The sequence below is a fragment of the Vulpes lagopus genome, chromosome 3 (genome assembly GCF_018345385.1).
Source record: "Vulpes lagopus strain Blue_001 chromosome 3, ASM1834538v1, whole genome shotgun sequence".
NCBI classification, from domain to species: domain Eukaryota; kingdom Metazoa; phylum Chordata; class Mammalia; order Carnivora; family Canidae; genus Vulpes; species Vulpes lagopus.
In genome coordinates, this window is record NC_054826.1 from 151,848,701 (window position 1) to 151,866,604 (window position 17,904).

The 17,904-nt window shown below is 39.6% G+C and overlaps 1 protein-coding gene and 1 non-coding gene across 2 annotated transcripts in view; one reads left to right on the forward strand and one right to left on the reverse strand.

The window, feature by feature from the left end:
* The window catches only part of DNAI3 (dynein axonemal intermediate chain 3), a 61,133-nt gene that overhangs the window by 40,980 nt on the left and 2,249 nt on the right, over positions 1–17,904 (reverse strand). The window contains exons 3-8 of the mRNA XM_041748581.1: positions 13,112–13,293; positions 12,417–12,521; positions 11,707–11,856; positions 10,447–10,646; positions 6,519–6,635; positions 492–682 (exon numbers count right to left, since the gene is read on the reverse strand). Of these exons, the coding sequence (XP_041604515.1) occupies positions 492–682; positions 6,519–6,635; positions 10,447–10,646; positions 11,707–11,856; positions 12,417–12,521; positions 13,112–13,293 (945 nt within the window). The remainder of the gene's footprint in view (positions 1–491; positions 683–6,518; positions 6,636–10,446; positions 10,647–11,706; positions 11,857–12,416; positions 12,522–13,111; positions 13,294–17,904) is intronic.
* On the forward strand, positions 17,440–17,542 carry LOC121488476. Its single transcript, XR_005987101.1, has one exon. It is a non-coding gene; the product is annotated as a U6 spliceosomal RNA (small nuclear RNA).

Consider the following 17,904-nt stretch of genomic DNA (forward strand, 5'->3'; position numbering starts at 1 on the left):
GAAAACTTTTTTGTGTGTGAGAAAAGGGCCAGTGTGGGGAGGAAAAGAGAAGAACCTTTTTCTCTATGTGGTTCCATCTGCATGTGGTTCCAACTGCAGAGGGTCCCACCTCCCTTGGCAGCTGAGTGATTTAAGGGAGGTGTGTTTCCTCTCTTATCCAGGAATCAGAGAGGAAGAGTATCGGGGGGAATGGAATTAGCCTTGGGAGTCCCAAAAGTCTGAGACAAATCCAGATTCAGCACTGCACCGGCTGGGTGACCTGAGCCTGTTACCTCCCTGGCTTGGGCTCTGGTTCTGTCCTTGTGGAGACCACAGTGAAGTGCTCGGGGAACACAGGACTGCAGGGGTGCAGAAGGTGCTCAGCAGGTGCACTGAGCAACTGGAAGTGGTCTCACTGAAATTGAGCAACTGAGCTAGTTTGTAATTTACTATAAAACCAACATACTATAACTGTGCCACCATAAAGAGAACCGCAGTTGTGTTCATCTCACCATAGATAGTCGGATGCCATGAGACGGAGGTGACCATCTTCTCCGTTAGGTTATGAAGGTCCGTGAAGGACTGGTACTCTTTCAGGTGGGTATCAGTTTTGTCTCCAAAGGTGCTTTCTTCTTCGGCCAGGCACTTCCAGTCATCAACAAATGTGTTCATGATTTCATTTTGCTGCAGGGCTATTTCAACACTATATTATTAAAACAAACAAACAAACTCAAAACATTGGATTTTCGTATTCAGTGGTACGTCTTTCGGCAGCTCCTTCTACTTCATTTATATGGAAAGAAAAAAATATTCTCAATTATATTTGATAACTGATGATGACCCTCATGTGAAATAAGGACTTAAGAGAAAAAAAAAAATCCTCATGGCTGTGTGCTACTCAGAACTTCTAGTGCCAGGACGCTGTTGGCTGGTGGCCTGGAGCACCTTCGTGATCTTCCTGGGCGCCCAAGCCAAGGCTGTGCTCTCCCAGGCTGATGCCTGGGCTGCAGCAACAGGAACAGGGGGGCCTGCCCAGCTCTGTCCCCTGCAGGACTCCTCCACAGGCTGTCCTCCCTCTGGAGCCCCCTGCTGGGCTTGGCTGGGACTTTGACTAAGCTCTTCTTGCCCAATCCTGCTTCGTTTAAAAAAATTTTTTACACGGTGGGTCCCTCAGTAAACCTCCAATTTAAACTCACTCTCATTTGCTTCCTAAAAACCCCAAACTGACAGAAAAGGCAATTTTCTTAGCCATATTCAGTATTGAATGTTCATATATACTAATTATTCTACAAATATATCATTAGGATTATATGTGATCATGATTATAATGGATATTTATATATTGTATATATATAAGATTTAAAGTAAGAGATTCTCAGCAGGAGATTTGGAGTTTAGAAATGTGAGATGTGTGTGTGTGTGTGCAGTAGTGGTGGGGGTGGTTTCAGTTGTCACAGCACCTGGGAGATGCTAATATATTCAATTCTATTACTAAACTTGCAATACATGATACAATCTCTAAAATTAAGAATTATCCTGTGAACAATGCTAATATTGCCCTTTCAAGAACCATCTGAGTGCAAGGCTCATCTCTTCATGGCCTAGGGCCCTGACTTGACAGGCTCCTGTCCTAAAAGTTACTACAGGAGCTCCCAAAGTGGTGAATGCTCAGATGTGCTGGGAGGCTGGCACGTCTCTCTCCCCCAGCCTCGCACCCTAAATCACTTGTCCTGTGCATCTTTTCCATTGGCTGCTCCTGAGTTGTATCCTTTACAGTGAACTGGTAATAGTAAGGAAAGTGCTTTCCTGAGTTAAAGGAGTCCTTCTGGAGAACTACCGAACTCATTTACAGCTGGTCAAGCAGAAGTATAGCCAGCCCCCCTGCCCCTGAGGACTCAAGATTGGTGTCTGGAGATTGGTGTCTGGGGCAGGTTGTGAGACTAAGCCCCTTACCTCGTGGAGTCTAGACTAACTTGATAGTGCTGAGGGTTAGGGACTTGGTGTTGGACAAGATATGTATTTGGTGTTGGAGGGGAAAAACCCTCCGTTGGTTCCCCAGGGGGTATCGGGAGGAACCTGAGTGCCCCATTTTCCTGCTTCTCCACATGGCTGGTGACTTCCCATGTTTAATGAAACTGGGCATTATAAATGACATGTTGTAGAGACCCTGGATTCTCTTTTGTTCCTCCGAAATGTGAAATTTGTTCTATAATGCAGTTAACTTTGCTGGACTCAAACTCCAAATCTCTTGTCAATTTTTCAGCTTCTAGATGCTGGTTCTGGATCCCCCTAGAGTCTCCCCTAAAAATGAACACTTTAGTCTACAGTCTAGGATCTGATTAGATTTTTATGTAGATCTGGGGTCTTGGCTTACCTGGGCTCCCTTCCTTCCATGACTTTCCCCTGTTTGGTTATTCTGCCCCCGTAGACCTGTATGGCTGTAGGTTTCTGGCACCAGAGCCTCCTATGGGTTAGGCAATAATCCATAGACCCTTGCAAACTTGCAAATCTCATCCTTCTCCTCTCCAGTCCCTGCTTACTTTTGGTCACTCTCCTGAGCCGTCAAGTAGTTGTGTGTACATTTGTGTATAAATATGGTTTTCTAGATCTTATAACTGTTTTCTGTGAGTTTGACCAACTAATTCCACCATTACTCAGTCATTTGCTTATAATATGAGGTATAAAATGAGGTATGTTCTTGAAAGTAGTAGTACTATAAACAAGCAAACAAACAAACAAAAAATTGTTACTCTAAGTTTCTGTCGTGTGTACTGCCCCTGTATATGCTTAGGTTTGAAAGCTTGGCTCACTTGCATAGCCTCTGGAGCTTTCCTATGATTAGAATGCCACCCAGGATTTTACCCTAATGATTGAGAGTCCAAAAAAAAAAAAAAAACCCCTCCTTTAGTTAGACAATTAAATATAAACTCTAAGTATTATAACAGGTACTCCTAAGAATGTCATTAAGCAGGGTGACCCTTAATACCTGTGTGGTTAAGAATTAACACTACTGTTCACTGCTTAATTGAATACTCTTGGTTAAATTCTTGTATTTTATCTTCCAAACTAGGACCTAAAGTGTGGTCTGTGGACCATCAGCACCATCATGACTTGGGAGTTTGCTAAAAATGCAGTCACAGATTCTACCCCAAATTTACTGAGTCAGGGTCAGCATCTTAACAAGATCCTCAGGTGATTTATATGCACATTTATTTTATTTTATTGTTTTGCTTGAGAGAGAGAGAGAATGAGCAGGGGGAGGCAGAGGGAGAAGCAGACTCCTCGCTGAGCCAGGAGCCCGAAGTGGGGCTCAATCCAGGACCCTGGGATCATGAGCTAAGCCGAAGGCAGACACTGAACCATCTGAGCCATCCAGGTGCCCCTGGATTAATGAATAAATTAACAAATCAAGCATATTTAAAAACCCTGTGAGAGGTAGGTTCCCAGCCTGGAGCTTCAAATAGCATTTGTTAACATTTTCAAGATCTTGGGGTTTTTTTCTATTTCAGCCTAAATGAAAAAGAAATTCCCAAGAGACAAGCTAAAGCCAGGGGCTTTGCTCTGATTTCCTGATTCTTCTCTCTCAGCCTGAACTGGGAGCTAATTCACAAAGGAGAAGTGAAGACGGCACCATTTCTCTTGCTTCCTGTTTCTTGGTTTCCTTGCACTCCGGTTTCTGAATGGAGGCTGGCAAAACTGTTGTCTGAGTTAGAGCCTGTAAGTACTTTTTAATTTTTGTTTATTTATTTTTTAAAAGATTTTTATTTATTTATGACACACACACACACAGAGGCAGGCTCCACGGAAGGAGCCTGATGTAGGATTTGATCCTGGGACTCCAGGATCACGCCCTGGGCCAAAAGCAGGTGCCCAACCGCTGAGCCACTCAGGCATCCCCTGTAAGTACTTAAAAAAAAAAAAAAAATATATATATATATATATATATATTTATTTATTTATTTATTTATTATTTTAGAGAGGAGAAAGAGTGAGAGTGAGTGAGAGCAGGGGGAAGGACAGAGGGAGAGAGAGAGAGAATGTCAAGCCAACTCCATGCTGAGTGTGGAGCCTGACACAAGGCTCCATCTCAGGACCCTGAGATCATGACTTGAGCTGAAATTAAGAGTCAGATGCTTAATCAACTGAGCCACCCAGGTGCCCCAGTAATTCCTTTTTTTTTTAATCTAGAAAATAATGTTTCTTGGTTGCTTTGAGAATCCCTTGAAGTTCTTCTATCTGCTTTCTTATCATTTCCTTCTTTTGCAAATACTGCTTCCCTTAGGTTCTTTTTGGATAAAATTCTGAAAGAACTCATTTCTAAAAAGGAACTCTTCCCAGATCAAAGCCAGGCTTATATTAACTTTTAAAAAATTGAATAAGCCTTCAACAGTTTTAGAGTGGGAAACATGGCAGCTGATATATTTGTGGGTTTATTTCTTCTTGACCAGTGCTATTATAATTCTGGAGCCAATTTTCCTATTTTTTCTTATATTTCTGGCTTTTCCTTCCCACATCTCAGAGAGGGAAATATAAAGCTGTTTAGTATTCCTCTTTCTAAAGCCTGGTAACTGAAAGGGAAGAATAAAAACTGAAGTCTAAAGATAATACACCATGTGGATAATTAAGAATTGGCTGTAGGCCATTTATGGCTTTATTTTTATTTTTTAAAAGTATTTTTTATTTATTCCTGAGAGAGAGAGAGAGAGGCAGAGATAGGCAGAGATAGGCAGAGGGAGAAGCAGGCTCTATGCAGTGAGCCTGACATGGGACTCGATCCCAGGTCTCTAGGATCAGGCCCTGGGCTGAAGGCAGTGCTAAACCGCTGAGCCACCAGCACTGCCCCATTTATGGCTTTCAAATGGATAGACAGATTTCTCATTTTTAATATTCTTATCAGGAAAAATTTTAAGGACTACATTTTGATATGAGGAAACAGAAACCTTAGGTTTTCTTGCTCCTTTCTCACTGCCCCATAGGAAAATCAATAGCATGCTTTCTGTAAATGAGTGGCAGATAGTTAGCACACTGGTTTTTTGTTTGTTGTTGTTGTTTAGTTTTGTAGCCAAGCAGAAATACATTTAATTTTGTCACCAAACAAGAAAATGAGGCTTGCTGCAAAGTTGGAAGTAAACTCACCTGATTTTTCATTTCCCCTAATCAACCAGCAGAGTCTACATTTTTAAAACCTCAAACCTCTGGCAATTTCTGGAGGCTTCATGGAATTCTTTCTTGTAGTGTGTCCCCCTAGCCTTGCCATGAGATCTACAGTTTTCCTGCATGTGTAATAACTTCTCCAGAGACCAGTTAGCACTGAAATCCTGTGAGGAGAGGCTGTGTTTCTACCTCTGGGTTTCTGGCTCTTTGAAAAAAAACATTGTTTCCTCTGCTCTCCTTAGCTTTGATCCCATAGTTATTCTGGTGGCTGGTACACGGAGATGGCAGGTAGGCTCGCTAAAGTGTAGGACAAATTAGCAAGGGACAGCCTGCTGAACAGTCATTGGTCATCAGGCATTGGAGTATCTTTCTTTTTCTTTGTTCCAAGTTTTAAAAAAAAATTTTTTTGTTCCAAGTTTTTTTTTTGTTGTTGTTCCAAGTTTTAATAAACTTCACAAGAAGACTTGACCCAGAGTAAACATAACTATACATATATATAGCATTTTATCTAGTTTAATATACTCTCTTTGCTTCCTTGGTGAGTTTTTGAACCAGATCCCCCCAGGCAGAGGTAATTACTTTCAAAATGTTGTTGGGATTTTCAGGATATTTAAAAGTCTCAAAGAATTAATGGTGTTTTCTTAAAAATGAAAAAGCTTACCATGGGCTATGTATGAACTTGACCAATAGATTTTTAATTTTGGAAAGAAATGGAAACCAACCTACAGGGTACAACTGGCAAACTTTTCCACCACTGGTTCCACTTCCTCTGAACTCTGATTTCGACTTGAGACTTTGTCAAGTTCTTCTCTGATTTAGAAACCCCAGGGTCCTAGTAACAGTGTGTGTGGGTCTCTGAAGAAGCCTCTCTCTCAGACTCAGTAAGAGAGGAATTAGGGGTAAGGGGTAAGATACAAAGGTACATCTGAATTGAATTCAGGATATCATTTACAAAGATCATCAGTGCCATGATCGTCCTCCACACCCTTTGCATCCTCATCTTTGTGATCCTTTGTGATCCTATACAAGTTAATGAAACTAAAAAGAGGAGTGAAGAACAAAGACTTAAATAAAGGGACTATGTGAATAGCTATTAGTTTGCCATTAGGAAAACATCCTCACACACTCAACTGTATACATTTCCCAGATGAATGCTGGTGTGGTCTTAGCCTGGGAGGTCTAGGATGTTGCCTGGCAGGTCTAAGATGTTGCCTGGCAATAGAAAGGAAAGAAAGACTGAGAATGTGTCACATGCTCATGCATATCTGATAACTCGTCATACTCTCTAACTAGACACCATGGACTGAGTTGCCTTTTAAGACCATCATAATAGGTAAGCATACACATTTTATGCTTATTTAAAAAACTCAATATACAATTTTTACCTTATAGACACGTTATTAAGAAAGTCACTCAGAGTCTTTGATTGTCCAAATATCTCTTTTTCCTCCTCTGAAAATTCTCTTGGATAATATTGTGTAGTGGCATTTTTGGGGTATGTCCTAAAAGAAAATTGAATACCAAAAATATAATCAAAGGAAAGTAAATATAGGTTGTGACAGATCAAAGGTTTCTTTCTGTGATAGTAATAAGATACTATTTTTTATTTAAACTCTATATATTTAATTTTTTCTTATCCTAGATAACTCATGTTGACTGCCTTTTTGAAATACTTTGAGTGTTTATGTATTTCTTCCCAACATAATCAAGAAATTCTTTTTTTTTTAAAGATTTTATTAAAAAAAAAAAAGATTTTATTTATTTATTCATGAGAGACACACAGAGAGAGAGGCAGAGACATAGGCGGAGGGAGAGGCAGGCTCCCTGTAGGGAACCCTATGTAGTACTTCATTCTGGGACCTCGGGATCAGGACTTGAGCTGAAGGCAGACACTCAACCACTGAGCTACCCAGGCGTCCTCAAGAAGTTATTTTTTTAAGTTTTTATTTAGATATTTTTAACTTATGGAAAAGTTGTAAGAAAGATCTAAGGAACTCCCATACACTCTTCATCCAGATTCATCAGTTATTAACATTTTGCCACATTTGTTCATCATTCTCTCTCTTCATTTCGTTAAATCGGCGCTTCTTAACCAGTGCAATCCTACTCCACCCCGACACCCTGGGAACATTTGGCCACATCGAGAAACATTTTTGGTTGTCACAAGTGGAATGTGCTACTGGCCTATGGAGGGTAGAACCCAGGGATGCAGGGATACCCTACAACACACAAGACAGCCTCCCAAAAGAGATTTATCCAGCCCAAAATGTCAGTAGGGCTGAGATTGAGAAACTCTGCTCTAAATGTACAAAACTAGAAACAATTTACATTTCAGCAATGATGGCACCATGATCTCTGGTAGGAAGCTTATTCCATCCAATCTGTCCTCCTCTCCCTCCTTGAACATATCCTGTTGCATTTGGGCATTGGCAGTCTCACCCATTAGACCAGGGAGCTCCTTGATTCTAGGGTATGGGGCTATAGAAAGGTCGTATGGCACAGTCATTAAGAGTGTGCACTCTGGTGACATGCTGCCTGGTTTTGAAGCTTGGTTTTTATCACTTACAAGCTTTGTGACCTCGAGCTAATTATTTAACCTCTCTGTGTCTGTTTACTCATCTCTACACGAATCTCTCAAAGTACCTGGCTCATAAAGTCATAGTAAATTGAATGCATTAATACATGTAAAGCTTTAAAATGGCACATTATAAGTGCTCAAAAAAAATATTAGGTTGTATTTAATCTATGTTGAGCAAATGTCAGTTAAGTGTCTCCGTGGGAGGCAAATATATTGAGTAATGAAATAAGGAGTAAAGAGAGTTTTATGTTTCATAAACAATTCTTTTTTCCCCTAGCAAGCTCAGTATCAGTAGCACAAAGCAGAGGGCTAGAAAGAATGTTGGTGTCGGAACCAGAGAGACCTGGGTTCAAATCTTAGCTTCAGTTCTTAATTTCTAGCACACATTAGTGTCCTCTAGGTAGGATTAAGTAGGAAATTATATAGCATGTATTGATTTCATCCAAGTAGCAATATGACTAAGAGCCATTCTTATTTTTTTAACGTGATTATTTTGTTATTTCTCAGCAGATCTATTTGTGATTGCTTCAGATTTAAATTATGTTCTGAATATTAAGCTTTATTTTTAACCTGGCTCTGTCCCATTTTATTTAGCTGTAAAATGGGGATAGTGCCTACCTCCGAGGGCAGTTGTAGGAATTAATTGAGTCACTGTGTACCAAGTGCTTAGAAGAATGCCTAGTGTGTGGAAAGAACACTGGAAACATTCGCTTTCACTCTCAATCCTCTTTGAACCTCATCTTTGATTTTTTTTTTTTTTTTAGGCTTCCATCACAATCATGTAGCTCAGCCTCTCTACCCTCAACTAGCCACCCTTCCTGATTTCCTGATCTTGGTAAGGAGTACCAGCATTCTCCTAGTCACCTAGATTTGAAACTTTTGATTCATATATTTTGTTTTCATCTTAAGGGTCAAGAACTTTGCTTACTTCTCATCTTTTCACTCCCTTTACATGGATACAATGGTCTCCGTACAAATCAGCATTCATTGAGAGGCAACTCAATCTAGAGCCTTCTGGTTTGGGTTTCTGTTGTTGGAACTTCCCTGTCCTTTCCTGAGTCTACCCCCCAAGTCTAACCTGATTGACTCGTGCTCTTCACTTTTCTGCACCCTGGAAGGAACACAGAAATCTCTAGCTGGCTTGGCTTAGAAATTTGTCTCAAAGTCTTAGTTTCTTTGGTACTAATGTTTCACATCTCTCCTTCCTGTCTTGGCCTCACTTCTTGGTATTTATGGATCTCTGGTGTCTTAATTCTCTTCTCAGACTTGGCTACTGATCCTGTCTTTATATTTACCTCCTTTGATTTTAGCCTGTCTATCTATCTGCCTCCCTCATTTCTGACCCATTTATTATTCTGGCCCCAGTATTGATGTGTATGTGCCCTGACTTTTAACATTCCATATTTATGGTTTCTGACTCTTTGGTTTACATAGGTTTGAAAAGCATGTCTTGTATTTCCCTCTGCACTATTGATTCCTGATTCTCCTGGTCACTGCATATTTCTTGCTCTCCTCTTAATGCTGAAATCAAGTCAGTTGTCTGTTCTGCACATTTTTCTTTAACTTGATCCATCTCTCCCCTCTTCCTTCCTTCATTTGATAAATATGTGTCAGGAAATATCCTAGGAGTTGAGTATATGGAAGTAAACAAAACAGACAAAATTTCTGTATCATGGAGCTTAAATTTTAAGGCAGCGTGCAGGGGAGGTGAGAGAAGAATGACAAACACATATCGAGTGATGATAACATGAAGAGAAATAGAGTAAGGGGGCAGATAGATTTATAGATGGTCCTCAACTTATGTGATTTTTTAAAAATTTCACAATGGTGTGAAAACAATAAGCATTCAGTAGAAACTGTACTTTGCATTTTGGATTTGGAATTTTCCTGGGCTAGAGATCTGCTGTATGATCCTCTCTCATGATGCTGGCCAGTGGCAGTGAGGCAGAGCTCCTATGCAGCCACACGATCATGATGGTGAACAACCCATACACTGACAACCATTCTGTAGTCACACAACCATCTGTTTTTCACTTCCAGTATTTAATCAATTACATGAGATATTCAACACGGGAGTATAAAATAGGTTTGTGTTAGATGATTTGTTCCCAACTGTAGGCTGATGTGAGAGGAGCAGCAGGGGCAAAGGCAGGAAGATGTGGAAAAGCAGACATTCTGGAAGCTAGAAGCAGCTCCTGGGGCCGGAGCGCAAGAGCATGTTTCAGAACAGGGTGACAAGGCTGGAGTGGCAGACCGTGTCTTGTTGCAGAGGAAGAAGGACCTACTACCATCCTAAGGGCTCTGGGTGTGGTGGGGAGTCAAAGAAGAGATTTAGGCAGTGACATAACACGATCTGCTGTGATATGTGAGAATGATCACTTAGGTGTTGGAATAGGGTAGTTAGAAGCAGAGGTAAAGAGACAATAGGGCCCCTTCTCTGACAGCAGGAGTGTGATTATTAATAGCATCAATTATGGTCCTATTTCAAACTGTTTACACTCTGATATACTTGTCTCTTATTTTCCTATAGAGATTTTATTTTAATTTTCTTTCTAACAAGACTTTTAAAAGGCATTGTTGAGTATAATTAGATCTTCTTGAATTGCTCTGTGAAGATCTATATCATCATTGTTGATCCATTTCTATTTATTATAAAGATCTTTCAAAGATTCATGGATGGTGGTAGATTTCACTATAATTGCCTTTGAAAATATACAACCCCATTACATGCTTACCATCTTGTTTGAGTACTTATGTCCTTGACTTTGGGGACTACCTGCATGCCAACATCTTTCTCGAGTTGCTTGAGGGTAAAATTTCCATCTGGGTAGGCTGTACACTCAATATAGGCATCTTTTACACTGGAAGCATTTTGGTCACTGAACTTAATTGGCGCTCCAAATTTACTTCTTTTTCGAGAAATCATATATGTAATCTGCAACAGCAGTAAAAGTAACATAATCAAGTCCATGGAAAAGTGGGTGTATGGTGGACAATACTGGTGCTCTGCTCAAATCCTCCCAAATCTCTTTCTATACTTTGTTTGCCCCTCCAGCTCTGTATGCTTTCTATTTCCAGGGCTGCCACCTACAGCTCTTCTGCAGAGCACTGCTTTAGGGCTACTGGGACCACTTTGGTACAAAGGTACCAAAAAATAGGACGTGACTGGAAGCTTACATCTTGACTAGTGTTGGACTGGTAGGAGACATGTGTAAGCCTATCTTTTTTGCTGCTGTTTGGGACAACCCAGGTATAATTTACATTCCAGGGTTCCCCTAGGGGTTCAAGCTGAAGCCTTTCCTCTACTGGACTTGTGCCTGAGACTGCATCCTTGGTAAGGACTTCTGCTCTGTCCTTATCCTGCTACTTTTCCTATTCTTCTATGGAACATTTTCATAATAAACCACTCACATACAAAGCTTCTCAGGGGCTGAGAATGCCACTGTGTCAGTTTCCTAGGGCTGCTGTAACCAGGTGCCACAACCTGGGTGCTTTAAAACAACAGGAATTTATTTGAACTATGATCATAGTTGTGGAGGCTGGAAGCCCAAGATCAAAATGTTGAAGGCTTTGTTCCTTTTTAGGGGATCTGAGGGAGAATCTGTTCTTGCCTCTCTCCTAGCTTCTGGTGATGGCCAGCAACCTTTGCTGTTCTCTGGCTTGTAGATACATCACTCCAATTTCTGCTTCCTTCTTCACATGGGTTCTCCCCATGTCTTTGCATGGCTTTCTTTTTATAGGGACACAAGTTCTAGAGGATTAGCGACTCCCATTTCCTAATAGGGTCACATTCTGAGGTACTGGAGATTAGGACTTCAACATACCTCTTTGGGGGAACACATTTTGACCCTCAATACCCAAAGACTCCAAACAATGACCATTCTTCTATCAAAGGAAAAATGACATTCCCACTGGCAAACATAGCAAACTTCACAGATCCCTCAGGAAGCATTATAGAGAGGAAACACACTGAAGATCATATCCAAGCCTCTGACCTGTTTTGTAGATTCCTTAACTGATTCTTCCTCAATTTCTTTTTCACTGCCCAAAGAAACCCATGGTTTAGAGACAGGTGGCCTATAAACATATAAATCTTCTATAATATGTTCCTTGTAGTCTTCCTGTTCTTCTGCTATTTCTGGAGGCTGGAGTAAAATAAATAGCATACTAAAATACATGACCAGAAGTAGATTAAAGCTGCATGTGTATATTTTACAATAAATTTTACATTTGTATAAATTCATTAAGCACTTCCTTATTTTCTTTATTGTTGGTACATGTTTTTCAATTAGGAGAAGGAAACTAAGCAAAAGAAAAGAAAAAGCCCCTTTAGTCTTCACAACAGCCCTGGAAACAGATACTGTTGGTGCCAACACTTTGCAGACAAGTGGTTCAGTAACTTACTCAAAGTCATGGAGACAGGAAAATGAGAACCAAGAAAATGGGACAAAGAGTGGCCAACAGCAATGTTACTCCAGATTTACCATTTCTGTTCAATGAAGGGCAAATCAGTACCTGCTACTCTGAGATGTTTGACTTAGTTCATCCCACATTTACTGTTTACCTACTTTAAGTGTCAGAACCTGGTCTAGGCTCCAGGGAAAGAGAGCTGAACAAGAATATTTATACCCATGCATAGGTCTCCCCTGGAGGCATTTCTTCCTTCTGACAACCAACAAAATGCAAGGAATTGGGGTATGCTTACATTTAAATAGTTTTCTTTGCCTTCTTCAGTTCCAATAAGATAAAAGTTAAGTCCATATTTGAAGTCTTTGTCATAAACAACCAGAAGCTCATCTCCGGGATATTCCTATAGGAGTATAATCAAAAGGGAAGGTCAGCTTTCCTTCAGTTTACTCAGACACAAAATTGATATATTTTTAATCAATCATAAAAGGGTAACCATAGTGCTTATCTATGGCTCAGAATCCCAGGTTGTAAAATTATTTTATTAACATAATATAGCTCTTAAAGCTCGGTAGGTCCAGGGAAATTTACCATGCAATTTTATTTCTAATGGGAAAAAAGAAGCATTCCTTTTATTTGGTGTCGGTGCTCTATAGCATATTTGGAGGCAAATCAGGACCAAAATTATGAATTAAAAAAATTAAAGCAGTATGGGAAAATAAAGGTACATTCCTATTCTAGTTGAAATTGGGCAAGGATGAGCTTTTCTGGGTGTGAAGTAAGAATCAGTCATTGATAGATAGGTGTTTGCTTTTCACAAAGGATCATCAAGCAGGATTCCAAAGGAGGCATGGGCAAGCTAGCATTTGCCAAATGTGATGGGGAGAGGGGAATGGCACAGTTTTGAATTCAACAATCTCTCTACCTTTTGTTATTATGTACTAGAAACTTCCTGAGGTAAAACTGAAAAATAAAGAGGGGTGTTGCACTTACTTGGATAACTTTTCTGACTGGATAGAAATCAGATACTGCAGCTCTGTTTTGAAAGTCTGCAAAAATATCTTCTTTTTTGATAAGCTTATAAGGTTGCTCATCTGTGACATCTTCATCTATTCGGCAGTTAAATATTTCCTGGGTCTGGGTAGTTAACACCAAAGGGTAAATTTCTGGATGACCTGGGGAAGGCAAAGTAGAATTTGGACATTAAATATAACTGCTTAAAATAGTAAGAAGAAACATAAATTTGTTTGCTTTAAATAATTGTCTTGGTTAAGATTTTAGAAGACTTTAGAATAATTGTTCTTATTTTTAAAGTAAGTATATCCATTACAGAAAATGTCAAAAAGGTAAAAAGAAGAAAACAACAATTATCAGTAATACTACCTTTCAAGAGAGCCTCTATTAAGAGTGCCCTATTTTCCCTCTCTCAAGATGTCTTCTCATTTTCTTATCCTTTTTCATTATCATCAGTTTCCATGGTCCCAGTCTCAGCTCTGCATCTATCCCCAAAACTCCCTCCCCCAAGTCTCCCTTCCAGGGTCCCAGAGCCCACTCTCATCTTTTCCAGACCCTATACACCTGGCCATCCTGACATCTTTTCTCCTACTGCTCAACAGATGTGCCAGCAAGGGGAGAAGTGCATGTGGCCTCTTAAAGTGGAATTTAGGGCTTATTTTCCTATAGAAAGATTTATCCCCCCTCCAAAAAAGAAATATTTACCCCCCCCACCCTAGTGGCTCTATGACACAAACTATCAGGTAATTTGGAGGGGAGGGGAATGACTATGTGCATAACACATTATGATTATATGTGGAGATGTATTCCAAATTGCAATCAGTTGGCATAATAAACATTTGGAATACAAGTTGTTCATAAATTAGGGACAAACTGTCATTTTTCCCTCCCTGGGAGTTGAAAATGGGGGAGCTGGGATCCAAACTAAGGTCCCTGCATTCTTACTACCATGCTGTACTTTCTTTCTAATGTGTGGACACAGCAGAGCACAGGAGAGGGTCCTGTTCCTTCCTCACACATGGTGGGGGAAGTGACAGATTACATCCCACAAGATACAGTGAGTGGTAGTTACTGACTTAGTAGTTGATAGAGCAGGAGCCACAGTCAGACTTAAGCTCTAAGTAACTTACTCCTCAGAATCTTACTGTGTGTGTACAAGGAAGAGGCCTATGCCCTACAAACCTTAGCTTATACCTCAATTGCCCTGCATTTTGAAACAGAGCTAATTTAAATAACTCTCATGTATTTCATCTGTTTATTTATTTAACATTTTGCTTGCTATTTACTTTTTTCTTTAACATTTTATTTATTAATGAGGAGAGAGAGAGAGAGAGAGAGAGAGAGAGGCAGAGACAGAAGAAGGCTACAAGCAGGGAGCCTGACGTGGGACTTGATCCCGGCTCTCTAGGATCACGCCCTGGGCCAAAGGTGGCGCTAAACCACTGAGCCACCCAGGCTACCCTGCTATTTACTTTTTAAAAAGCAGTTTATTAAAATATAATTGACAAATAATAAACTGGATGTATTTAAAGTGTACAATTTGATAAATATATGCATACACCCATGAAGCCATCACCACAATCAAGATAAAGAACACATCCATAATCCCTCTTGTTTCCTCTTGTCCCTTCCTCCCTGCATCCCTCCCTCGCCCCTAGGCAACCACTGATCTGCTTTCTATTACTTATGGCTTAGTTCACTGTTCATGGAATATTTACAAATGCAATTACATAGCATGTATTCTTACAAATGCAATTACACAGCATGTTTATTTATCTTTTACTCAGCAAAATGATTTGAGATTCATTCGTGTTGTTGCATGTAGCAATGGTTCATTCCTTTACATTTCTGACTGATAATCCATAAAAGAAAAGATTGATAAGGCAAAGATTTCTTAAGATTTATGACTTTGAGTGTTATATCTAGGATATCTTTGCCTAATCCATGGTCACAAAGATTTTTCTCCTATGTTTTCTTCTAGAAGTTTTATAATATTTGATTTTATATTAATATCTATGATCTATCTTGAGTGAATTTTTGCATATGATGTGAAATATGGACTGAAGTTTTTTTTTTGCATATAGATATACAATTATTCCAACATCATTTGTTGAAAAGACTGTTTTTTCTCCACTCAACTGCATTTGTACATTTTTGAAAATCCATTGATATATATATGTTAGCTTACTTTGGGATTCATCATTCTCATTTATTGGTCTATGTCTTTATAGTATCTTTTTTTTTTTATAGTATCTTTTTAAAATAGTAACAACAGGGGCACCTGGGTGGCTCAGTGGTTAAGCGTCTGTCTTCAGCTCAGGGCGTGATCCTGGGGTCCTGGAGTGAAATCCCACATTGGGCTCCCCACTGGGAACCTGCTTCTCCCTCTGCCTACATCTCTGCATCTCTCATGAATAAATAAATAAAATCTTTAAAAAATAAAATAGTAAAAAAATAAAATAAAATAAAAAATAAAATAGTACAGTGTGAACCATCTTTGTGATGGCCCACGTAAAGAAGTGTGTGTGTACTACCTAATTTAACTTCTAATAATCTCATGAGGTAGGTCTCACTACCTTGTTTTTCAGACGAGGAAGTAGAGGCTCAGAGAGGTGAAGTGATTTGTGACCGCACAGTTATTACATGGTGGAATTAGGAATTGAGCCAAGACTGTATAATTCCCAAACCTGTTCTATTAATCACTGGTGATAAACAGAATAGAGTCGCCTCATAGGTGTCCATGTCCTATTCCCTGAAACCTGTGAATAAGTTACCTTATATGACAAAAGGGACTACCAGATGTGATTAAGGTAAGGAACATGAGATGGGGGAGATCATTGGATCCCTGAGGAGGGCCCAAGGTAACCACAAATGTCCTTGTAATATGAAGGTAGGAGGGCCGAAGTCAAGGAAGGAGATGTGACAAAGAGGCAGAGGTCAAAGAGAGAAAGATTAGAAAATACTACATTTCTGGCCTTGAAAATAGAGGAAAGCACCAAGAGTCCATGAATGCAGAGAGCCTTTAGCTGAAAAAGGTAAAGGCGTGGATCTTCCCCTCAAAGCCTCCAGAAGGAACCAGCCCTGTTAATATCTTGATTTTGATCCAGTGAAAGTAATATCAGACTCCTGGTTTCCAAAATAGTAAGATAATTAGCCATTTAAGTTTTAAGTGTTTTAAGCCACTAGGTTTGTGGTAATTTGCAGCAATAGACAATACACTACTGATACTCTAACCGGTATTAAAGCATGACTTATACTTTGGATAAATTATTTAATTTCTGGGAGACACAGCATCTCCACTTCTGTAATGGCCATGATAATGCCTACTTCGTAGAGACAAACAAATGTTAAGAGTGTGCCTGGCACAAAGGTATTGCTCCATAAATATTAGCTACATGTAAAAATTACATTTATTTTCTAGACACCTCTAGACATTGCCCTTTGGAACCTTAGGCAACAGTTTTTTCATTAGTTCATCGATCCCTATGTTTTTAGAAGGAAAGGGAATCCTAGTTCCCTGGGGCATGAGCCACAGTCCTGAGTGATGGTTGACAAAGTCAGGACCCCATGGCAAGGAAGTCAGAGTGGTCCTAACATTGCCCTGGAAGGCCTGGGGGTAGAAGAGAGATGCTATAGTATAAAATAAATCAACACCTACCTTCAAGTCTTACTACAACATACAAAGGTTTTATTTTTTTCTCCTTATATAGACATCTATTTTTTATCCCATTTATTTTCTGCTGAAACATCTCCATCATGCCCCATTCTCAGCTTCATGGATTTTCTTGGCAGTCAACACATTTAGTCAAGAAATATTTATTGAGCAACTACTATGTGAAAAGCATAGTGTTGGTACTAGTTAGACTATCTAGAGGGAGACATTAGACAGATACATTCAGAAATACAGAAGTACAAATCATGACAAGTGCTATTTAGGAGAAAACAGGGTGAAAGGTAGAACTTAGAACTAAGAAGAGTGGGAGTGATGGTGGTCTGTTAGATAAGAATAGGGAAAGCCATTTATTCATTCATTTATTCAACAAATATTTGCTGAGTGCTTATTATGTATCAAGATCTGTTCTAGGCATTGGGGTACAGTGGTGAACAAGAGAGTTACTGTTTCCCCAGAGTACATGTGTGCATATGTGCATGTGTGTGTTTGAGTGAGAGAGAGTGTGCACAAGGGCCAGCCAGGTGTGTGTGAAAACAGATTATAAATGCATAAAGAAATAAATACAGTCAATCTTCATTATTCGTGGATTTTGTATTGCAGATTCACTTGCTAAAACTTATCTGTAACCCCATTCTTGCTTTGGCAGCACATATATAAAGATTGGAATGATATAGAGAAGATTAGTGTGGTCCCTGTGCAAGGATGACACACAAATTCGTAAAATGTTCCATATTTAAATAAAATAAAACAAAATGTATTTGTAACCCCAACGTGTAGTCATGGTGCTTTTACCATCACTAGGGGCCATGCTTATGGTGGCAAAACGTTTGAGCTGCCCAACATCCACATTCCCATCTTTTATCAGCCCTAAAACTGTAAACAAGTGTCCTTTTCACTGTCTATGTAGTGCCAAATATTCCACATTTTTGTATTTTTCTTGTTGGTGATTTTTTCCAGTTAAATGGCCTCCAAGCATAGTGCTGAAGTTCTTTGTAGCATTCCTAAATGCAAGAAGGCTGGGATGAACCTTATGGAGAAAACACGGGTATTAGATAAGCATTGTTCAGACATGAGTTGTAGTGCTGTTGGCTGTGAGTGA